This window comes from Gekko japonicus, unplaced genomic scaffold, assembly GCF_001447785.1.
Source record: "Gekko japonicus isolate JY-2015 unplaced genomic scaffold, Gekko_japonicus_V1.1 scaffold2032, whole genome shotgun sequence".
NCBI lineage: Eukaryota > Metazoa > Chordata > Lepidosauria > Squamata > Gekkonidae > Gekko > Gekko japonicus.
Window position 1 is genome coordinate 3,496 of NW_015177080.1, and position 25,217 is coordinate 28,712.

The 25,217-nt window shown below is 46.2% G+C and overlaps 1 protein-coding gene across 1 annotated transcript in view; it reads right to left on the reverse strand.

Moving 5' to 3' along the window:
- Window positions 1-1,564: 1,564 nt before the first annotated feature.
- LOC107124747 (endoplasmic reticulum-Golgi intermediate compartment protein 1) overlaps window positions 1,565-25,217 on the reverse strand; it is a gene marked incomplete at its 3' end in the record, with an annotated part of 148,800 nt that continues 125,147 nt past the window's right edge. Inside the window, exons 4-6 of the mRNA XM_015428254.1 lie at window positions 9,325-9,419; window positions 6,973-7,097; window positions 1,565-1,669 (exon numbers count right to left, since the gene is read on the reverse strand). Of these exons, the coding sequence (XP_015283740.1) occupies window positions 1,565-1,669; window positions 6,973-7,097; window positions 9,325-9,419 (325 nt within the window). The remainder of the gene's footprint in view (window positions 1,670-6,972; window positions 7,098-9,324; window positions 9,420-25,217) is intronic.

A 25,217-nucleotide genomic window follows, 5' to 3' on the forward strand; every position in this document is an offset into this window, starting at 1 on the left:
TAAGCGTATGTACATAGATATAGTTAATCTCAATGTCTCGAAAGTATGTGCCATGAAGCATGTACATGCACTTTCTTTGGCTGGTTAAAAGGGTTTTTAAAATAGCAACGGAGGCTTGAATATTTTATATGTTTTTCTTCATATTAACGATTTTTTTTAAAAAAGAAACCATTTAAGAGTATCTTGTTAACTTCTCACGCCTGTTGCTACCGCAGTGAGAGGCCACTCACCCCCTCCCTAATATCCTTTCCTTCTCTGCCTAAAATGGAACTGTTACTCTGTGACACCAAATCCCGAGGATGCTGCCAGCTCGCAGGAAGGATAAGCAAGGAGACAGATGTCACATCCAGGGAAGAGTAGCTGGAATGCCCCAATGTCTGGCAGTTCCAACTGTACACAATAGCCTGGCCTGCTAGCAGAACAATCTGGGAACAGTTTCCCTGCCTATCTCTAGATTGGCCCCTGAAACTCTCCAGACCAGATATGGTAAATACATCACTAGTTCCCCACAGGAAGTAAGGTAATGGGTTAACTGGGCCCCAGGTTTCAAACTATATATAAAAAGAAACCCCAGTTCAGGCCAATTTACTTCTATGCCATTCTAACCTACCCTTTTCTGAGTGGTACCAGAGGAAACAGAAGTAGGGGGTCCAATGGGGGGGCGTCAGTGAAATATCCTACCTGGAACTAATACTTAGAGAAAGAGGCAGTAGCAGGATTTGCAAGGGTCACTACCCATTCCCATGTTATATAAACTGATGACTACAGACCATAAAATGTTAAGACACTCCTCCTACACTGTGCAAGTACCATACAACACACATAATGCACCCAAGTCATACTGTGGCTATTCCCTTAGAGAGTACAAAGAAGGAAATAATTCAGGCAACCGGTTTTCACTGGCCACCTGCAATGAGGTCTGAGTTCATTAGATCACTGTATACAAGCATGTTCATACTTTATGGGAAATCAAAGTTTCAGTCAAGTGGCACTTTTAAGACCCACAAAATTTTATTCAAGGTATAAGCATTTGTGTGCAAGTATCTGAAAAAGTGTGCCTGCACATAAAAGCTTATAACGCGAATAAAATTTTGTTGGTCTTAAAGGGGCTACTGGACTCAAATTTTGTTCTGCTGTTTCAGACCAACACGGCTACCCACCTGAACATATGTTATGAGATGACAGAGCCAAGGCACACTATTTACATTAACAAATGTTATCATCTTTGAAGTGTTGCAGTATATGGTATTTTCAGAAAGGAGTCACCAGATCAAATCATTTTTCGTAACTGAGACAGATAGCTTGTTTTCAGTTGTTAACAAATATCCTAAATCACAAGGTACTTCAAGCAACTGTATTTAACAAGAGGGAGTATGTACAAGTGTACTTATGCTATACTGGTTCCACTGTGCAAGTGTGTTTGTAAATAATCATATGTATTTCATTATATATGAAGTGGTTCTTCTCCAAATACCTCTCACAGCAGCACATCAAGGTTTAGCATTTGGCACACATAGCTCCTCTCTGATCCTCTTGAGAGCCAGATCTCCCAGTGTGGACTCACCTGTAGCTTGTCACCGAAGGAGAGCTTGTGGATGATGTGTGTCATGTCAGGATTCTGTGGCTGTGCAGTGGCACTGTGTGTTGATACGTGAAAATTACCAGGTACCTAAAAGCAGACAATACTTCAACATCAGTTACATTTAGTTTATCAACACTGATTGACCTACATGATGTGTAACACCAGATTAAGGTGAGGATTGCTGCAATTTGGCATCCTATGTTTAGTACTAACGCTACATTGAAGTAATATTTCTGATGCATCTTGGGAAAGTAGCAGTAAGACAGCGTTGTTTATACTATTCATTGCCCCTTCTCTTGTTTTAGAGCACTGTAATAGATCAAAAGATTTTGATTACTTTTGCTTCCACTCCCAAGTACAATGTGCTGTTTCCCTACCTCAGTCCCGCACACCTCTCAAGTATCCTTCACCACACAAAAGCCTTGCATGATTTCACTACAGATGTCTGCACTATGCCAGGAGTTGGGCTGCTGATTCACAAACACCTCCCACCAGATGGAGTGCATTTGTATGGGCTTTGTTCTGAGCTCCTGGATCAGCTTTATATCATTAAGCTAGAAACATACCAAGTTCGCCCAGAAGCTTGGGAAATGTGGCAAGGAAAACACTGTGCCAACATCATTCCTACAACTGCACAGACCATGCCAGTAATACTGGCACCATGGATTTCTCCCATCTCTGCAGCCAATCACAAAGACACCTCTTATTTCAAGATGTTTTGTCCCTGGTCATCTCTCTTCCTCATTTAGGGGTAGTTTAATATACCTACCTCAATCTATGACACAGCTGCAGAAAAAAGGGCATTTGGCATGCTTCCTCTTACCCATATGCCAAAATTAAAGCTGTGACTGCGCATGTATGTGGCCAACTTAGCCTGGACTGAAGCAGTTGCAAGTCAGCATAGGTCCGCCTTTTCCTACATCTACCATGTGCCAGGTGGAATTTGTGATTAGGTCCTTCAGTTTGGATGACTGAGAGGTCTACCATGGCCCATTACCACTGGCTATCATGGCCCATACCATGAGATTTGTCCAGCTGAAGCAAATGACAAACAATTTTTAAAAAATCTAATCAGGCTCCATTATTTAAGAAAGAGCTTTCCCAAATATGATTATTTGTAAACTGCAGATACACATAGTTCTGAATTTCACCAAAAGGCTCCAGTTGCCATGACAATGTTGAATGGGTAAGCTCTGATGTTATTTTTAATGGGATCATAGTGGAATCGACATTCATTTGGGAATACTGTGAAAACTAGAGTTGTATCGCACAGCAGTTCAACAGAATCACTTCAGCCATTACCATAAGCAACGGGGGGGGGGATGTCCTCTTGGTGTTGGGGAAGAACTAGGGGAAACAACTGTTCTAGTGTTCTGTGAAAAGATGGAACAAAAACTGCAGTGGAAGTGGTTCTACTCAGTAGACTACCTCCAAAATAAATCCTTCGTTCATATAGTTAATCATCATAATGCTCCCTGTGATTAAAACATTTAAAACATTTAATTCCACATGCTGAACCAATTCTTCCTCCTTAACCCTATCAGGTCAAGTCAAAAAAATTAAGGCTGCACCAAAATACTGAACTATTTGCTTAGCGGCAAGAAACCAAGCAGAAAAAGATTAAGTCCTCTAGATCCAAATAGGCGTCTTGCTCCTGATCCAGCCTACCACCCAAGCTTGCTAGTGCTTCAGCTAAGCACCCTCACCAGTCCCAGTATCAGCTGACACCAGAACCTGGAAGGATGCCCATCCAAATCCCCACCCTGGCCCCACTCTCCTTTATAGCAGGAAGCAAGTGAATGGCCAATCCTTTGTACCCATTCTTGGCCAAAGGGCAATGTTGAGATCCCCCCCCCCAATCCTCCTATATTTCTGACTGGGCAGAATTCTTCTACTTCTTCTCCTCCTGCCCATTCTACCTGGCATTCAGAGCTTTGCCTCATCCCCACCATTATTAGCTGGTAGGATGAAAGACCCAATTAAGCAACCATTCATATGCCTGTCATTGTCACTCAGCCAGATTATATTTAGCCCAGAGACACAGAAGGTGCCAAAGCAACAACAGGGGCCTAACAGCGGCAAACACTAAAAGCAAATCAGAGGAACATATGAAAATGAGATACAAAAAGTATGGGGAGATGAACCTTGAAATGATTACCAGTGATGGCAAGTCAAGGCAACTGAGAGGAAGGACCAACCCTTCTTTTCTTTCTTGCTAAGCATTACCCACCAGGGTGACAGAAGACCCAGATTTACATCTGTGGTAGGCACATTCTGCAACAAGCTTACTACTAACAAAAGGAAGATCTGATGAGAAGCTGCTCTAGTATATTTTTGGTTTTCCTACCACTAAATGGAAAAGGGAAGTTAGACTTACCATAGAAGTTCCTTTCTGTTTAGTAGGTCCCGCCTAGCAGTTCCACCCAAGGAGGGGTCAAATGAAGTTCCAGGGGTGGAGTTGCACGGAATCCATTTACACCATGCCCCTAGCTGGTTAGGCCAGAGATCTATTTTTTGGGAATCATTTCCTTAGCTCTATGCTGTTGGGGTTCTTGTTATTGTTCTGCCCGTTGGAAGTAGTATGTTTGATTTCATTTCATTTATTTACGAAATTTATACCTCACCTTTCTGCCCTCATGGGGGATACCAAGGCAGCCAACAGATTAAAAACATAAATAACAAAAACACATATTAAAAGCCTTCAAACCAAACACTCCTTCAAGGGGAGTAACAACCCCATCGAAGTGACACCTTAAATCCTGGCCAGACTTGTCAGGCTTAAGCTTCAATTTATTAGCCCTCATCCACTCCAAAACTGCCTCCAGGCACCAGTTCAGGATTTTCTGTAGCTTCTCTGGGACCGGCTGGAAGCACAAGGTTAGAGCAGAGTGTCATCCAAATACTGGTGATAACCCAGCCCAGCATAACTGATGGCAGCAGCTTTTTCAGTCTCCAAGACTGGGAGGGCCTCCTCTTCAATCAGAGATTAAGGTTCAGTTGGCTGTACTTTCAGTGAAGGAGGAAGAGTCAGCCCTTTTCTGCTCTATTTCCGAACTATTAACCAAAAATGAGCTTCCTAGTAAGTCCAACTTCCTTTTCTACCCATTCTCTAGCATGGTTGCTCCCAGTGTCACTTGACAGCAGCTGAAGCAGAACCTTACAAGTAGTGTGCTCCCAGTCCAACTCATTTCAGTCCTAAAGGCAAAAATGGTTTACGAAGGATATGATTCCCTCTTAAGAATGAAACAATTTAAACCAATAAGCTGGTTGAATAGATATGTTTGTCAGGAAGTGCTCCAGCCATGAAATTACAAAGCCCTCCTTCTTGAGCAGACACAATGCTGGGAAGGACTTCAGATAGTTTGCCACTTGAAGGGAGAGGGGCATTGAGGGCAGACCCTCTCATAACCACCTACCCAACTGTTTCCAGCACTAAGGTCTTCTTCGTTCCCACAATGCAGGAAAAGAAACATTTCTTTAATACAAAGTAATCGCCCACAAGCATTAGTCCATTATGAGTAAAGAAATATATTTAATTGTATTGCAAGTGAACTAATGGAGCTAATGCTTCAAAACCTGAAGTTATCATGAATCTGGAAGGATATAAGTGATGGTTGGAAGAGCATATTTTACACAGGACAGAATAGAAGACTGTCACCTTTGACAGTAAGCAGCAGAGCAAATATTCTTTCAAAGGCGTTTCTGGGGAAATTCTTACATTTCAAGTGTAAGGAAAAACTGACCTGTGTCTTTCTAGCCTTGGGCCATTAGTCACAAGCTACCCTAGATGACATGAAAAGCAGCTGAGAAGGGAAAAGGCCATCACCCTTTATGGAACAAAACTGCAAGATATCTCTGGGTATTTTTAATGCTGCCACAAGAGCAAGAAAGGGTCCTGCTTGTTATTTTTAGGCATGTTTTAAAATGAAATCGTGGGAGGTGGAGGAAGGAACAGCCAAATTTGTAGCCTGTGGTGTAAAAGGAGGCATGAATTAAGATTCTGTCCTTGTTATGCTAGCAACATGTCACATACTCCCACTTCCCCACCCTGTCGAGTCATTACAGGGCCAGATGATCCATTGTCAGGCACACCCAGTCCACAAAGTGGACTCCCCCAAGGCCTGGTTTTTCACTGCTTCAGGGAGAGAAACTTGGCCTCTCTCACAGTGAGACATGAAAACACTCATCTTCAACTCCAATGCATCTCTCTCTGTCAAGTCAGAGTCCCTTGATAGCTGAGCAAACCCTTAGAACAGAAAGGAGGTTTGTATGGGTATGGCCACACCCCTTTGCTCTGCAATGACTCACAAACTGGAGGTGCAATGATTTGGGAGGAGAGAAGAAAGCAAAACACAGACATGCAGTGCTCATAAAGAAGACACAAAGAACTCAAAAAAAGCTTTCATATTCCTTGTCTACCCACCCTCCAGGCTTCCACACACCACAACGTGTCAGTGCACTATTACTTCCTTTTCCCATCAGGGTGCCTGATCCTCTCTCTGTTCCATTAACATTTACATGATGAACTCGTTGGAGTACTGATTACAAACCTTTGGACTGACTAGAAAGATGTCCCTGATTAATCAGGTAATGCATTTTTTTTTTTAAATGTCTGTTTCTAATGTAACTGAATCTGCAGGTAGCAAGTGCCATCTTCCTATAGGCCTCCCCCCTTTCAGATGACACCAGCTGCAACCAATTCATACATATATCCAACAGCAAAGAAAATATATTTACTTCAGCATTACCATTTCATCCCTATGCAAATTTATGCAGTTTTAATCCATTCATATCATTCCATCAACTAAGATTTATTTAGGCAGGTAACGACTCTCATTCAGGCAACAAGATATGACCTGAAAGCACAAGACACAAGAAACTTATTGAAGCTAAGCAGGTCTGGGTCTACTCTGAACTGTGGCTGGATCTCATGATCTATCAGAAGAAGTCACTGATGGTCGTCGATCTTTTAAGCTTTCCCCTTCCTCCCCCAAGAAGTCCTGGAAAGTTTATTCCTGGGGTCAAAGAACCCACATGGTGTAATACTCCATGTGGGTTGGGAGGCTGCAGCAAGGAGGGGAAAGAGAGTGAAATCACTCCCTCCTGCCTCTTGCAGGGTTCTTGCACTGGATCCAACCCAGTGCTTGGATAGGAGATCTCCTGAGGATTTTAGGTAAGTGGAATTGTTCCATGATGGTATATATTGGATTTTCCCATCCTTATTTTCATCTTCCAAGCTCACTGAGGGCCCAGTTATTTGATCCTTTTTCTCCCACAGCAGTGTTGCACTCAAGAGCAAGAAGAGTTGTTCTGAAACAGTATTTGATAGCACAGACTCACAACAGTTTCATCTCAATACTTGTGACAATTTGGATATTATTTCAACTTGCCTTATTGATGCTGAAATGGCCCTCAAACCGGCATCCATCCCCATTATTCAGAGGAATTTTCATTGAGTTGTCAATGTGACCAACTTCATGTCTTCCCATTTCATCCTGAATATCCAGTCCGATCACTTCATGTTTAGGAGTCAAGGGTATACGGAGGAAAAGAACAATGTGTTAAAAATAACCCAACATGAGGAAGTGTGCACAATTCTTACTCAATATTTGCTTGCCATGTAATAAATTCACTTAGCTACTCAGAAAGAATAACCATCAACAAATTTATCTCATCTTCGCACTTGTTTACTTATATGGTCTCCATTAGGAGATCTGCTGACACCTCACACTGGTGAAGTCTCACTGACTTTAAATATTCTAGTGAATTCTACTGTACCCATTTATGAAACTGTCACCAGGATATGGGTATCAACCTCCTTCTCCCAAACCTCACACCAAAGTGACAGAGAAGTCCAGGAGACTCTCCCAAAACAGCTACATTTGGCCTTCTGAACATTTTTTTTGTTATCTAGTGAAGGCAAACATAATATAGGTGCACATTCTCGTCAGAAAAAAATCCTAAGGAAAAAAAGTACCTCTTCTATAGAGGATAGGATTCTGGTTACAGAATGAGCCAGGTGGTAGGGCATACAGTAGGAGATATATCACCTCTATCAAAATGTAGTGACAGAACCCTGACATGGTAGAATGGCCTGTACCACTTCAGACTGTAGGTGGGGTGTGAGTCCCTCATGTATGGGGGTGGGGCTTGATATGCCTCAGAATGTGGGCTAGATCTGTCTCTCTCTGGGCACTTGGGTTAGCTGGATTACTCCTACCAAACTTGCTTGAATGCTTACATTTATCTTTACAGGTCCAACAGAGGACAGGATGGAATCAGCATGACGTATCTCTCCCAGCCCCAGAATCTTGATCCGAGCTGCTAAAGAGCTATGCCTTCAGCAGGCGAAGACCCTCCCATGTAAATACTGCTGGGTGGCTGCAGGCTTCTCTCATGCTTGCTCCTCCCAATCTCCCCACACCCTTTGCTGTCCCCTCTTGCTCTCTTTTAAGCATCAGCAATGTGTGACAGCAGTTCCTACCCTGCTGCTGTTGGTGCTGCACCACTTCCACTCAATGCTCCTTCTAAGCTGTAGAGTCTTGTGAGCAAAAATTCTACTTTGTGAGCTACTGGAATTAAAGTTGTGAGCAAGTGATTTGGCTACTGCAGAAATTGTTTTGCTCAGGAGCCATCCTTCTTGAGCTAAGACAAAAATGTGTGAGCCGGAGGCTTTTAAAAAACTGTGAGCTAGCTCACACTAACTCAGCTTAGAGGGAACAGTGTTTCCAATCAGGCCATAGTTACATACAGCTACATATTTACAACAGAGGCATGGGGTCGTCACCTGAACTCCACAGGGCTGTGCCCAGTTCACATGATGAATACCATTTCACTCCATATTTTTTAAAAAACCCAAACCCTAGCATATCAGAGACAAGAGATTCTAGTCCAGTCTGTTCCCCACTATGCTAATATTCCCCTTATTACAGAGAAGGGACAATCAGAAACATGATTCCCACACCTGTACTCTGAAGTCCATTCTACCACCTGAGAACTCACTTCAACTCCACTTCATTCTGATGTATGAGTGGACTGAGCCTTAGAAACCACTTCTCACATTTTGTCTGACTCTTTCCATCACATCAGAAAGTTTGTGTTTTACTGAGGAGAGCCATCTCATTTGTTACTTCACTGGCCTTGGCTAGGCAAGACAGGGGGGCAGCAAAATGAGTCCGCCAACACTCTCATGAGTGTGAACGACCTGCTTGGTACCCAAAGACAGCAGAAAGGCAAGTAACAACTAGCCCATACCCCAGTTTAAATACAGGGCATGTGCATGTAGAAGCCTCCAATCAGCTAGCTGCTGCCGCCCACAGAAACTCATGTGTAAAAAATAGATGTTTGTGTTCCCATTCATCATCTAAGAAGAGATCCCTCGACTATCGAACCAGGTAGTCTTTCCAACTACTCAAAATAAACACATTAGCAGATGTCTTGATACAGTGGCTAAACAAGTCCTCATGAAATGAACTGCACCTGCCCTGTGCCTCAAGAAGGATGTCACTTCTGTGGTCAGTACAGCACCTAGCACATCAGTTGCCTAAATAGCTGTGTGGTAGAAAGAGAGCGTTCTTTCTTTTACAAATGAGCCTTAAAATAACCTGAATATTTTCTTTTTTTTAATTAGGAAGGAATGACAATTACTCATAGCAACCTGAATGTGAAATATGAAGCCAACTCAAGAACACAGTGGTTACACAACCACTATTGCAAATCCAGGCCCAAAACCCAGTACTCACATTCACAGTGCAGATTAGGCAAGCTGATGTTCAAAGTTACTTCTATTTTGCCACCACTGTCTTTGTCCGGGTCATCCACATAGAGCTCATTAACACTGCAGGGGGAGAGGAAGATAGCAGGTTTAATTTGCAAAGATCGGACTAGCCTGGGCTATCCAAGTCAGGGCAGTGCCAGTCTAAGGCTTGGAGTCAACTAAGCACTTCTCTGCCTGTGAAACATGACTGCTGCAGCATTGGGGGGGGGCAATTTGGGAGGGAGGCGGAGGCAAAAAAAAAATACATTTTCCACAGGTGGAAACCCTTCTGCCCACAGAAATGTTTGGCTGGATCTAAGCTTTGCATATTTTCATGCATGAATCAAAGAGTCAGCATGACGCTCTTTCCCCAGGTGACTTTAACACCAGGTTAGAGGTTGAAAGAGAAAGATGGTGCATCTCCTAGCATCTGCTGCCTGAAGCATCTCCTTCACACTGCTTCATGGTAAGACCAGCCAAGTATGACTTTCTCTACCCCTGTTTCAACATCAGTTTTCAAGATTTCCAGTCAGCTGCTTTTAAAAATGGAAGAGGACAGCTTAAAGGATGATGGAGGAAGAAGTTATGATCATATCCTAAAATGTAAGTAGTTGGCATTGAAGAGGTTAATGATGCATATGCCTCTCCTCTTCAATATACAAAACTAACCTCCAGGCTTGTTAAATCACAGGATATGCAACCCCTGTGGTTAAAGATACAAGCGACTGAGCTCAATTCCCATCATACTTATCCTGGCCACTCTGCCTCATCAGCACTTTCTTCCCCATTACACTTCTCATTCTCTACTCATGAGGACTATAACTTTTTCACTTCCCCCCCCAGGAGGCTCCTCTCTGTCCCTTCCACTGTAGGCTTACCAAGAATCGGCAGGGGACACATACTTCTTCTCAGGACCATTCCTGCATGGAAAACAGACGCACTGCACCATGCTGTCGCCAGGAAGTGACACCAGGTGACGCTCTGGCTATGGGGCTGGAAACTCGATGGTACCACTTCCTGGCGATGGCATGGTGCGGCATGGTGTGTTACAGGGAGGAATGTTCCAGCCGGGGACCATATGTCCCCTGCCGATTCGTGGTAGGTACTTGGTAACCCTACCTTCCACCTTCATTCCTGGTAAAACCTTCTACTTACAACAGGGGTTCCCACATATGAAGAAGTTTTTTTTTTAAAGCAAAACAAACATAATTCAAGCCTTCTCCTTAAGTGTAACTCATAGTAACACAAAGAAATATGGACCCTGCCTTAAAATGGATAGGTACCTGATAGAAACAAAGCCTTGGAAAACAAAAACCTCATCTAAAAGTATATAGAAAGCATACTTGCTCAGGAAGGTTTTCATAAGGGAAATGAGGAAAAGGTTACCCCCTTTGCAACCTAGCATCCTGGCCCTGACACAAATTGGCCACTTCCCATGGCTGCTTTAGGTTTCTTGAAACAGATCTCCAGTTCTGTTTAGTTATATCCTATAAGACACTATTAAAGGGTGAGGGCATCTCCCTGTCAGTAACTCTAGTTAACAGAAAAGACAGAATTTTAGATGGAGAAGCACAGATGGCTATAAATTTTATAAAGATCATGATTGGCAGGTCAGTGAGTTCAGTTGCCACTCCTTTCAAAGCACCTTGCCAATCCTATGCTCCTATTCCATTTTCCCAGGCTGAACTTCCTCCCCCATCTCATCTGCAATTGGTGTGACGAGTTGTTCGTAACCATTACTCACCATACTTATCAAATGATTAATAAACATGACACAGAGAGGAGGGGCATGCCTACTCACAGATGACCTGGTTTGGAGTTCCCTTACTACAACAGTTCCTTCCTGACAGATGGCACTGAAACCTTCTATGAAGCTGATCACCAGCTGATTATGTAGGCCTGAAGATTAAGTAATATGATTCTCCCAGCACTCAGGAGTGACCTCAGCCAGGGGAGGCATTAATCTTCATTAGCAATGTACCTATCTGCAATGCTTCCTGCTGGATGCCACTTTGCCAGACACCCTGTTTCATAACTACCTATTTCCCATCTCTTCCTCGATCTATGTGATCTGAGCCACACCCATCCTGTCAGTTCTGTTTTTTTTAAAAAACAAAACAAAAACAAAAACCCAAAGATGTCAAAACCTTCCTCCCCAGTGGTTGAGCATTTGCTCTACAAATAAGCACAGGTGGCCTGGCCAGTCTCCAGAATGAAGCCTGCATCAGTTGTTGTCATTGTTTTGTTACCTTTCAGACTTCCACAGTATGAAGGCGGGCAATTAATAAAGATTTTATTTATATACAAAGTGTTACAATACCTATATAAAGGTACACACACTAAGCTTCCTTATACTGAATCAGACCATTGGTCCATCAAAATTAGTTCTGTCTATTTAGACTGGCAACAGCTCTCCAGGGTTTTATGTGGAGGAGGAGGAGAGATTGGATTTATACCCCGCCCTTCACTACCCAAAGGAGTCTCAGAGTGGCCTACAATCTCCTTTTTCTTCCCCTCCCCACAACAGATGCCCAGTGAGAGAGGTAGGGTTGAGACAGCTCTTTCGAGAACTGCTTCTGAGAGAACAGCTCCAAAAGAACTTGTAACAGACCCAAGGACACACCAGCAGCTGCATGTGGAGGAGAAGGAATCAAACCTGGTTCTCCCAGAATAGAGTCCACGCTCCTAACCACTACACCAAACTGATTCCCTTAGTCTTTCATATCACCTACTACCAGCTCCTTTTAACTGGAGATGCCAGGAATTGAACCTGAGACCTTTTGCATGCCAAGCAGATGCACTACCACTAAGCAACAGCCCCTTACCAACAACCTCCATAAAGAAGGGCTACAAGCCATCAGGAATGTTATTCCAGAAACTACCACAGCATATTTGTTCTCTCCCCAACAACTTTAAATTTGAAAGCTTTGTACTTTCAGATTAATGGTACAGCTGAGGGCACCCACATGGCACCCCAATATGCAAACATTTTCATGGCTGACTTAGGGCAACACTTGCTCAACTCCTGCCCATTAACACCCATCCTGTACTCAAGATTTATTGATGACATCAGAGACTTCCGGTTTTGGCTACTCATGAATGAACGCATTCTATCAAGCTCAGATGGGTGAAATTTGGATCGAGGCGGCAGGGAGGGGGCTCGGAAGCTTTTGATCCCCCCCTGAAGCTCTTGTAGAGAGCTTCTAGCCTGGAGCACTGAAGAAGCTGCTCCTGAAGCCGTGGCTGGAGGACTGAGACTCTTTTTAGCTCCTTAAGGTCCCGCTGCCCTGAGGCCAGCAATGGTGACCAGAGACGTTACTGGACCAGAGTGAGCAAGGACTTAAGCAAAAGGACTCTCCCTACGGGAAAACACCCAGCGGGGGGAAAAAGTGAGTGAAGAAGTTTTTTTAAAAAAGACAAACACAAAGAGGGTGGAGGAACTGACAGTGAGATGGCAAAGCCCCATAGAGAAAAGGGGGGGACTCTCGGGAGGAAGAACCCTACCCCACAGAGCAAAAAGCAGTGAAACAGGAAGCAAGCCGACAATAAACTGTAAAAAACCCACCCAACCCAAGCGGATCGCAGTGGGACTTGATATTCAGTGCATAGGAAAACCTTAGAACTTTTAAGAACCTTTACCTTAATCTAAACAATGTCATAGCAAGAGCGGAAAATGGCGCCCAGAGGCAGAGGCACCACAGGAAGCGCCAGCACAGCATCACCGGTCACAAAACCGGAAACTACCACCGATATAGCTGGTACGATTTCTGAAGCCTTGCGCCCCGATGGATCAGCTGACGAATCTCAATAAGAAATTTGATGATTTGCTGAAGGAGACCAAAGGTAAAGACAGTCAAAAAGCTAAAAAAGGTTGAAACTAAGACCAAAGAAATGGATCAGAGAAATGGATCAGAGAAATGGATCAGAGAAATGGATCAGAGAATGGACATTGCAGATAAAGAAAGAGCTTCTGAAAAACAACAGCTACTACCATTACAAATGGAAAGATCCCTATATGTTTTAAGATTTCAAGGGGTACCGGGGGAAAAAGATGAAAATTTAAGAGAAATCTTAAGTGAAGCATTGCCCCCCTTGATCAACAGCAAACCTGAAATATTGCAAGCAGATATAGACATGATTTATAGAACTTACTCAGAGTTTGTGAAAAAATAATAATCTTCCAGGGGAAATATTTGTTAAATTTGCAAAAAGATCAACAAGAGACTTGATACTTAAAGCTTCTACTGCCACAAAATTAAAAATTCAAGAGGAAGAGATAAAAATACTGAACGATGTTCCATTTGAAATACGTAAGAAGAGGAAGCAATACAGAAACATCACAACATTTCTTCAAAATACCGATGGATTTTACCAGACGGTCTTATATTCAACTACAAAGAGAAGAAGGAAAAGATTGACTCTCTTTCTAAAGCAGAAGTATTCCTGAAGCAGCATCAAACTCCGACAAAACAAAGAAACGAAGCAGAGGAAAAGAAGGCAACAGAAGAAAATAGCGATCATCAGGCGTCAGCTACAGACAGCTCATCTACTTAGGTGTCCCTGGGTGAAATCTTTGACTCTGACTTTGATTCCGATATGGGAGCTGCTGCCCCCAGATCTTATAAGGTTAAAATCCCCTGACAAGAGAAGAAGAAGCGCAAAGACAAGAAGACATCCAAATGAAGATCTGAGATTTTTCTATGTTAAAATTTAAAGAATTTATATTATTGCCCATATGCGATACTAAAATCAAGAAATGTTTGTATTTTCTATTTGAATATTTATTACTTAGAAATTAAATGATATATTGTAAACATAAATATGTAAGGAAATATTCAAAGTGCAAGATAGTTCACTAATGTACCTTGGTACTCTGAATTTGTAGTGTTTAGTTTTGTAGTTTATAGTGAAAAGCAATTAAAAATTGTTAAAAAAAAAGATTTATTGATGACATTTTCACCATTTGGACTCATGGGAAAGAAGCTCTTAAGAAATTCCACATGGGCTTCAACAATTTTCAACACAACATCAACCTCAGCATGGATCAGTCCACAGAGCAAGTACATTTCCTAGACACCAGTGTGAAACTTTGTGATGGTCGCATAAGCACCACCTTATATTAAAACCCCACTGACCACCAGACATACCTTCTTGCTTCCAGATATCACCCAGAACATATAAAAAAATCCAGTCTACAGTCAAGCAATACATTACGATTGCATTTATTCCAATAACTCAGACAGGGACCTTGAGGATTTACAAGAAGCATTATTTTAAAAATTAGAAAAAGGATTGTACTACCATTATAGTAAACTGCCATTATAGTGAAAAGACAGATCAACAAAGCCAGAATGGTACCCAGAACCAGACTACTACAAACAGACTCAAGGAAGGTAAAGGTTCCCTTGCTCGAAAGCCAGTCGAGTCCGACTCTAGGGTTGCGGTGCTCATCTCCGTTTCAAAGCCGAAGAGCCAGCGCTGTCCGAAGACGTTTCCGTGGTCATGTGGCCAGCATGACTAAACACCAAGGCACACGGAATGCTGTTACCTTCCCACCGAAGTGGTACCTATTTATCTACTTGCAATTTCTTGCTTTCGAACTGCTAGGTTGGCAGAAGCTGGAACTAGAGACAGGAACTCACTCCGTCATGTGGCAACTCGGGTCTTGAACTGCTAAATTACTGACCTTCCACAGCCTGCAGTTCAGCGTCTTAACCACTTGAGCCACCGCAGCTACAAACAGACTCAAGGAAGGCAACAACTAAAGTCTACTGGATGCCACAGCTCACAACTTAAACTGCTCCATGGCTTCAACAATGACTTACAACCTCTCCTGGATGGATAGCTAGATTTGAATCCAGTAGCACTTTAGAGACCAACAAGATTTTCAAGGAATGACCTTTTGAGAGTTAAAGCTCCTTTCCTCAAGTACCCTTCATATCTGACAAAGGGAGCTTTGACTCTCAAAAGCTGATACCCTGAAAATATTATTGGTCTCTAAGTGTCAGGGTTCCCAGTCAATCACACTCAACACCAGGTCTGAAGAATTACCAATTTATTGAAAGAGATAGTACTTGAGACACCATTAACATACATCTTTGAAGGAGACCCCCTAACACCCCCAGGCCAATGAGCAAACACCCTTAAGTGTGGGCTAATGCAGAACCATTAGGTTCCCAGTGGGACTCTTAGGGAAGAAGCGCATCTAGATGCAAGATAAGCACCAAGCTAGAGAATGCATGGGGGAGGGAAGCGAGTACAGTAGAGAGTTACACACCCCAGCTCATGGCAGCGTCAGCTGACATTCTGCCCCTCCAAAGCCCACCCCCAGTTTCTCAGGAAACAAAGAATGAAATTCACATAGGAGACGAGGGGCACGAACATCTGCAGCCTCCACCCACTCCCGGTTTTGCAACCCAAAGTCCACCCACTCCCCCAAGTAATACACACAACCCCATTCCAGTTTAGAGTCCAGAATCCGAGAAATTTTGTAATGCGGTGCCCCCTCCACCATCAAAGGAGGGGGGCAAGGATGGTCCAGCCTCCACGCGTTTGGTCTCGGGTCCCATTTCAGAAGGCTATAATGAAAAATGGGATGTAAATGTTTCAGGTTTTTAGGCAACTCGAGTTCCACAGTCACATCATTCAACACACGGGTCACCAGGAAAGGGCCAATGTATTTCTACCCGTTTCCTGCTTGGACGCAACCCCTTGATATTCTTGGTGGAAACATAAACAGAGTCCCCTGGCTTAAGGTTCCACCCCGGTGACCATTTTTTATCTGCCTGCACCTTGTATGCAGCCTTAGCCTCGTTAAGCGTCTTTTCCACCATGGACCACACCTCCTGCAGTCTCTTACACCAATCAGTCACACACACCCCAACCAGGCGATCATCTGTGAGGAAGGGAAAGGGGGCCCCTTCGTATCCATACACCACTTTGAAAGGGGACACCCCCATCAAAGAATGGAGAGTGTTATTGTAGCAATACTCTGCGAATGGCAATAAGTCCACCCAGTCATCCTGTTGGTAATTGGTGAAACAGCGGAGGAATTGTTCCAAAATCTGGTTCACCCATTCCGTTTGGCCATCAGTCTCTGGGTGGTAGGCACTACTAAGGGCCTGTTCCACCCTCATAACCTTCAACAGCTCCCCCCAGAACGTAGCCATGAACTGGGGCCTCTGGTCGGATATGACCTTGTGGGGGGGTGTATGAAGCCGGACCACATGCTGCATGAACGCCTTGGCCACGGTTCGCGCTGACGGCAGCTTGCCAAAAGGGATGAAATGTGCTTGTTTGGAAAACAAATCCACCACCACCCAAATGACAGTTTTTCCCTTGCTAGGAGGAAGGTCCGTAATAAAATCCATGGAGATCGCTTCCCAGGGGCGGCTCGGAGTGGGGAGAGAGTGGAGATATCCCGGGGGCTTCCCGGGTCAGGGCTTGCACATGATGCAAATTTGGCATGACTGAACAAATAAAGAAATGTCTTTGTGCATACCCGGCCACCAGAACTGATGCAGAAGAAGGTGGAGGGTTTTCATAGAACCCAGATGGCCCGCAAGCGTAGAACTGAGTGCTGCTGACATAACTTCGGCCCTCAAGGATCTGGGGACAAACGGTTTATGCCCCTTATACCAACAGCCATTGCTCCATTGTTCTAGGTCCCCTTCTTCTTCCACAGCTGCATGGTCCTCCACAAACTTCAATTCCCAGCCACCCCAGGCCCCTCCCCTTGCACCTTTGCCTGGGCTCGGGTGGTAACAGCCCCTCCCAGCTGAGAGGGCATGAATATAGAGTCGATGACACCTTCCTGTTGGCTATTGTGTTGAGGTAGGTGGGAGACGGCGTCAGCAAGGGTGTTCAATTTCCCAGGGACATGATGGAGGGTGAAGTGGAACTTGGAGAAAAATTCCACCCCAGCGCACTTGCTTAGCGTTCAAATTTCGGAGGGGTACATAATGCCTCCAAGTTTTTATGATCTGTCCATACCTCGAAAGGCCCCCTGGCCCCCTCCAGCCAGTGTCTCCACGTCGATGGAGCTAGCTTGATTACCCCCGCCTCCTTGTCCCACACCAACCACTTGCACTCGGTGGGATTAAATTTGCGGGACACATAAGCCAGAGGGTGCAATTTGCCATCCGCCCTCCTGTAGGATTGCCCCCCCATTGCCACATCCAAGGCGTCCACTTGGACAATGAACTTCTTGTTCTCATCGGGATGGGGTAGCATAGGTTCCAAAGTGAAAAGAGTCTTAAGGTGATCGAAAGCCTCTTGACACTATGCAGTCCAGAGGACCCAGGCCCCTGGCTTGGTACTCTCTGGGCCCTTTCCTTTAGTTTTCAGGAGGTCGGTGAGAGGCAAACTGACTTGAGCAAAGTTCGCGATAAAAGTTCAATAAAAATTCGCGAACCTGAGGAAGGACTGGAGTTGGCACCGGATCCTAGGTGGCTCCCACCCCAAGACGTCTATGGACCTTGGCCAGGTCCATTTCCAACCCCCTGGGGGAAATGTGGTAGCCCAAGAAATCCACCTCATCACAGTGGAATTCGCATTTGGAAAGCTTGGCGAACAGTTTGTTTTCATATAGTCTGTAGCACTTCACGCACCAATTTCACATGCAATTTTTTATTGGGGGAATATAATAAGATATCATCTAGATAAACAAGGGCCCCCCTGAACAGGTGCTTGTGTAACACTTCATTGATTAGGTTCATAAATACCCTCGGGGGTCCCTGCAGCCCGAAAAGCATGACCCGGTATTCAAACTGTCCCAGGGGAGTGTTAAACGCCGTTTTATACTCATGCCCTTCTCTGATGCGCACTCAGAAGTGCGCATTCTGGAGGTCTAATTTGGTAAATATCTTCTCCTTAGCCACTTCTGCCAGCAGGTCTTTCATCAGAGGCAAGGGGTAGGCATTGGTGGCTGACACCACATTCAGCCCTTGGTAATCCGTGCACAGCCATAGGCCTCCGTTTTTCTTTTTCCAGAACAGTACGGGGGCGGCAAAGGGAGAAGATGCGGCCTGATGAAACCCCTAGCCAAATTCTTGTCAATGAACTTGTGCAACTCCACCTTCTCCTCTGGGCACATAGCATACAACTTCCCTTTGGGTAACTTGTGGCCTGGCAACAGCTCAATTGTACAGTCAGAGTTGCGATGGGGCGGTAACTCGTCCGCCTCTTCCTCCTCAAACTCATGGGCTAGGTCTCTGTACTCGGGGGGGGGTATCATAGTAAGCTCCTCCTGGGCCAAGCATGCACACACCAGTTCATTGGGTGGTCTCAGGCCCCATGAGTCCTCCCAACCATGGGACTGACACTTTGGGGCAATGGACTGCACTTTCCCCTCATCCCACAGAATATACAGGTTATGATCGTGGAGCCACGGGCTTCCCAGCACCATTGGGAAGTGGGGGTGATGACAAACGTGTGGAGCTCCCAGTGGTCTCTTGCCCCCATCCATAGCGGCACAGTCTCAAATTTACCAGGCTCCTTCATGGCCGAGCCATCCATCTGGGTAAAAATGATAGGGTCCGGGAGTCGAGTCACGTGAGCGTCTAAGCTTATGACTAGTGAGGGATTTATTAAGTCCCGGGCACACCCTGAGTCTACCAAAGCCCGCACCCTCACATGGGTCCCCATCGAGGGATTCATTTCTGTCACAGTCACAAAGAAGGGGGGGTAGTTGCTCACCGTCTTAGGCACCGCCTGTTTCAGGACCTGCCACTCCGTGCCTCTCACAGCAGGTCCTGGCCTTTTCCCGCTGGGTCCTCCTCGCTCCCATTGCTTGGCTCGAGGCTCCTCTCTGGGATGTTGACTTGTAGGGTGCGTTGGAACTTCGGCTTGGCCACCTTCCTCAGGGGGGTATCTGAGCGCTTCTTCTCCAACTCCTTCTTAACTGGGGAGGCCCCTGCTGACCCCAGGCAGGCTGCTGCGAAGTGGTCCGCTTCGCCACAGCAGAGGCACAACCCCTGCTTCATGCGTGACTCCCAGATCCCTTCCTTGGGTTTGGGCCCCTTTGGTTTGGCAGCCGATGCTCCCCCTTTAGGCTGGGTTGTTGTGTTGCCAATGTGGATCATCTGCAGGTGGTTTTCAGCATCCGCAGCCTCACGCATCCATGCATTCAGGGAAATTGGGTGTACACTCCGGAGGATGGTCTCACGGATTTCAGGGTGTAGGCCTATGCGATACTGCTCCGCCATCACCCCATCCGGCCACTCCTGCACTTTCGCTGTGTGGTGTTTGAAATCCTCAGTGTACTCATGCACCGACCTCCAGCCTTGCTTCAACGTATGCAAGTAGTTGCAGGCCTTCTCACTCTCTAGTGGGTCCTTGTATTGCGCCCGCAGGGCTCACATAAACTCGTCCACTTCGCGCAGCTCCAGACCCTGGGCGTTATGCAGGCTGATGTACCAGTCAGCCTCCCCGTCCCGTAGCTTGGACACAATGTAGTTTACCTGACACTCTTCAGTCGGGAACAGATGGCCCCTGTACATGACAAACTTCTCCACCTGTACTACGAAAAACACCAGCTTCTCTGGGCTCCCATCGAACGTGGCATTTAGCAATTCCATGGGGCGATGCTCCAGAGCCGGCACCAGAGGGGGGGTAGTGGCACCTGATCCCTCGGTGGTGCCAGCAGTGGCGGTGGAGGGTGCTGGGTGCGCAATTCCGCCTGGACGACCTGGGCTACCACCCAGGGTATATCCATCACCCCATCCTCTAGGGTTCGGAACCTCCAGGTCTGCATCAGCTCAAGTTGGACCATGCAACTTCCCAATCCCCTTCGCCCTCCTGGCTTCTCCAGGCTTCTCCCTTCTTGGGTCGCCCTCCTGGCTTCTCCCTTCTTGGGTCTGTTGCAGCGACTCACACTCCGGGGTGCGGGAGTCAACGTCCACGTCTCCTGGGTCTCCGCCTGGAACAGACCCCACCAGCAATGTGGGACGGAATCCTTGGGGAAGCAGGGAATGCCCCCCCTTCCTCTCCTCTCTGAGACGGTGGTCAGCGGGACCATCTCTTGGAGAGTGGTGGTTGGCACTGTGGTCATGGGTGCCGCTGTGGTGACCGAGGTTTCTTCTGTCGTGGTCACAGGAATGACCATTCCGCTCATCCCAGCATGGAGAGATGTGGGTGAAGACTAAGGTAGATTCTTGACACTTTGTCAGGGTTCCCAGTCAATCACACTCAACACCAGGTCTGTAGAATTACCAGTTTATTGAGAGAGAGAGTACTTGAGACACCATTAAACGTCTTGTGGGGCCCAGGGAAATACTACCTTTGAAGGAGACCTCCTGACATCCCCAGGCCAATGAGCAAACACCCTTAAGCACAGGCTAATGCAGAACCATTAGGTTCCCAGCGGGAAGCTTAGATAAGAAGCATCTCTAGCTCCAAGGCCACCTGCAAGATAAGCATCAGGCTAGAGAATGCATGGGGGAGGGAAGCATCCAGTCGAGAGTTACACACCCCAGCTCATGGCAGCGTCAGCTGACACTAAGGTGCTCCTGGATTCAAGTCTAGCTATTCTACTGCAGACCACTGTGGCTACCCTCTGAAACTATCCTGGACAGTTCTTTTTTGCAGGCTTGGGTGTGGGGAGGATGAGGCCTTTCCTTGTTTACAGACAGACCCTCAGTTTAAAAGAGCTTCTTATCACAATAATGGATCATCTAACAGAGATACCCAAGTGTTTTAAACCTCCAAAAGAAGGTTTAAACCTCTCTGCCCAACTCTTCCCTTCCTGTAATCATTTACAAAGCTGAGGTTAAGGGGTGATTTCTCTTATTCTATCTGAAGAAGTGAGCTTTGTCTCATGAAAGCACATCTATATATATATAAAAGAAAGTCCCCTCATCGTATATATAAAAGAAAGTCCCCTCATCGTAAAATCAACGCCCAGGCCAAACTGCTGGACCTAGAAACACCAAATTCAGGGAGAGCGCTCCTACCATGATGTAGGTGCTCACTACAAAGGGATTTTTAGAAATTCGACCCCTAAGAGGGTCAAAAGGGGTAAAATGTGCTCCCCCATTGATTCCTATGCAGCTGCCAGGCTACTGCCTCTTTGTACCCCCCACTCTCTGATTGATCAGCTGCAGAGCTCAGTGTGCTGAGGTAAAAAAAAAACAGTTACAGGGGATTACAGAGAGCTAATGACAGTTGAGGAAATGAGGAGTGGCCAACCACCTGTGTGGTGAAGCAAAGCTGCTGGCCTAACCTTCCTATGGCTTCAAACATGTTCCCCCCTCCTACACCTGACAAGCAGTTGTCTGTCAGGTGCAGCAGTGGTTGCAGGGTGCTTAAAGCCACGAGGGAGCCTGCCCCAGCAGTAACGCCTTAGTGATCTTGCCAGCCCCAGAGTGGCCTTCCCCTCCTACACTGGACACGCAGCTGCCTGTCAGGTGTAGGAGAGGAGGTGGGATGCTTACAGCCACTGGGGAGGTTTGCTCAGCAAGATTGCCTTAGCCCTGCTGCTGGCCCAGCCTCCCTGATGCCTTTAAACATAATCCCCCCAACATCAGACAGGTGGGTGTCTGTCAGGTGTAGGAGCAGGACCAGGGTACTTTATTCCATCAAGGACGCTGCCCCAGCAGGATCACTTTAGCGATGCTGCTGGCCTAGCTTCTCTGATGACTTCCAACACACTCCCCCCACCTCCTACACCTAACAGGTCTGTCAGGTGCAGCAGCGGTTGCAGGGTGCTTTAAGCCATGAGGGAGCCTGCCCCAGCAGTCTACAGGGAGGTCCTTCAGTAGAGAAAAAAAAGTATGTATGTCTCACTTCATTTTTTTACACTACAATCTTCTCCATTAGAATTCCTACAACAAATTTTACATTTCAGACTTTACATCATCAGTATTATAACTGGATTTATGGAAGTTAAATACCGTAGTGAAGCACGGGTATCAGGCTAGTACTGTAATAAATTTTGTTAGTTTTTAAGATGCCACTGGACTTTTGTTTTACACCACCTGAGGATACAACAGTAGCTACAAATACTCTCTCAATCCCTTCCCTTAACTCAGAAAGGAGTCACATTCTTCAAATTCTCTTTAAGTATCAAATTCCAAGAGCAGGGACTAAAGACTTCCCCATGCTATCAAGAAAATATAGGGACCGTTCCCCACCTAAATCCCAAGCAGATGCTTGAGGCACCATAGTTAACAGAGGTGCTTGGATGTTTATTAATTTGTTTTATTTACTTCTGCCTTACTCCCCAGTGGGGACAGCTTACACTGTTCTCCTCTCCTCTGTTTAATCCTCACAACAACCCTGTGAGGTAGATAAGGCTGAGCCCGAGGTCATTGGGCAAACCTCCCATTGTGGAGTGAGGATTTGAACCTGAACCTCCCAGATCCTAGCCTGACATTCTAACCACTACATCACACTGGGTTTGGCTTGCTCCTACCTAGCAGTGGCAAAGGAGAAACAGCTGTCATCGTTTCTACCTGATGTCATGTTCCAGACACATACCACTGTTTGCTGGGTCTGACCATCTGAGGCAAGGGCGAAGAAATTGACAATGTCTGGGGCTCAGCTCGCTCCCAGCCAGTATAGGCATTTGGCATAGCCTGTACCAATCATGGCCACTAGATCTGCATTACCACCAGCTGGGTCCAAGGTGAGGTGCTTGTAGTGCTACTGGGCCTTTATTTGCTTCAGAATTGCAATGGGATAGGAGCTGGTAACGAGCATAGCCTATGATTATCAGCACCTCCTGGACCTGGCTGAGCTAAACATCTGCCTTCTGCTTCCACACAAAGAGGCAGGGGTCTTTTGGAGCCGGAGCGCGCTGGAGTGCCGGAGGCGGTGGCAGCAAGCCTCAACCCCAGCTCCCCGTGCTGCGGCCCCCTGCTGCCTCCCCAGGTCAGTGCCAGAGTGCTGCGGCCCCGGGAGGGCAGAAGAGGCTTCCCCGGGCCAGCGCCGGAGCACTGCGGCCCTGGGAGGCCAGAAGAGCCCCCCGCCACCTCCCCGGGCCAGCACCGGAGCGCTGCGGCCCATGGGAGGGCAGAAGAGGCCCCCGCCACCTCCCAGGGCCAGCGCCGGAGCACTGCAGCCCTGGGAGGCCAGAAGAGCCCCACCGCCGCCTCCCAGGGCGCTAGCGCTGGAGCACTGCGGCCAATGGGAGGCCAGAAGAGCCCCCCCGCCACCTCCCAGGCCCAGTACCGGAGCGCTGTGGCCCTGGGAGGCCAGAAGATCCCCCGCCTCCCAAGCCCAGCGCCGGAGCGCTGCGGCCCTGGGAGGCCAGAAGAGGCCCCCCCGTCACCTCCCGGGGTAAGTGAGGGATCCGCGGGGGGTGGTGGAGGCTTGATTGGGGGTGGGAGAGCCTCCCCCCATCTCTTTGCCTTCTTTCTTTCCCTCCTTTCCTTTTCTTTCCCTCCTTTACCTCTCTTTTCCTTCTTCTTTCCTTCTCTCTCTTTACCTTTCCCTCCTTCCCTTCACGCTCCTCTCTTTTCCTTCTTCTTTCCTTCTCTCTTTTTCCCTCTTCCCTCCTTCTTCCCTTCTTGCTCTTTCTTTCCCTCCTTCTTTCCTTCTCTTTCTTTTCCTCTTTCCTTCTCTTTCACTCTTTCATTCCTTCTCTCTACACACTCTCTCTCTCTTTCCTTCCCTTTTTCCTCCTTCTGCGGCCCAACTCTAGTGAGAAGGGGTTTAAACTTTAAACCCCTTCTCTCTTCACTCCCCCCACACACACTGGCTGGGGAAGGGGAGGCTTTTGTATGCACCTTCCCCCCCTTTTGCTTCCCCTTCTGACATCACTTCCAGTGATGTCAGGGGGCATTGCATATGCTAATGAGCTATTATGCTAATAGCCTAGTAGCTCATTAGCATACTGTATGTTAATGAGCTCCTGCAGCTCTTTTTCTAGGAAAAGACCCCTGCAAAGAGGTAACAGCAGGCACACCCGCTTGGGGCAAGAAAACACTTTGAATTAGCTTTGAAAAAACACCACAACAATTCATAACCCCAAGGTCCTATTGTTAAGATGGTGGTTCCCCCATCATGTGACATTTTCAATAAACCACAACAATATGACATTTCAAAGCTATCAAGACAGCCCAAACTCCTAACACTGTGTTAATGGTCCGTCTGTCTGTGCTGAGTCATCACAGGAGCTGGGGGTGGGGAGACCCAAGAGGAAAGTAAACTGCTCTTTTCCCCAGAACTGGCAGTCCCTACTTTAAATAACGGAGATAAGCCTTTCCCAAGTGGCACAAGAGTCTAGAAGAAATTGGTTCTAAATACTTAAGATTCCAAGACAGACACGTCAGCTCTTCCCCTTGCTTACGCACCCAATATGCACTGTACAAGAAGCTTTCAAGGATAGTCTAGTTAGACCTACAGATTATGTAAGCAGTCACTTTAAAGATCGGGTTTAGGTAAGAGTTTGGCATCCCTCATAGGTTTGCCCCAATAAGGAGAACCTGGACCCTGAAGAGAAGGCTGTTATAAATGGCCAGTTTACAGTCAGTCTAGAATTTATTTCTACATAGTTTTCTGAAGCAAACCTTAACACATTTCTACACAGCTAAATGTCACTTCCTTCAACATCCAAGGAGAAAAAAAGTCAGACTAATAACTTGTAGCTCTAATGTTTCAGTCCTATTAACAACATTCCCTTGTTTCCTACTTTCTAATTCATTATGAAACACCTTCTTATAACTCCCGTCTTCCCACTTTTTATTGTTTTTAGGTAATCAGTAAACAGTGAAGCATTCCCCTTACCCCAATCAAAATGAGACAGGGGGGCAGGGGCATGCTTCCAAAGGTCCATAATCTCAATAGCAAATGTTACATTGTTACAAGTTGTGCTTTTAAAATACACACACACACACACTCACGGAAAACATCAGAATGATCAGCAAGGCTCAGTATATA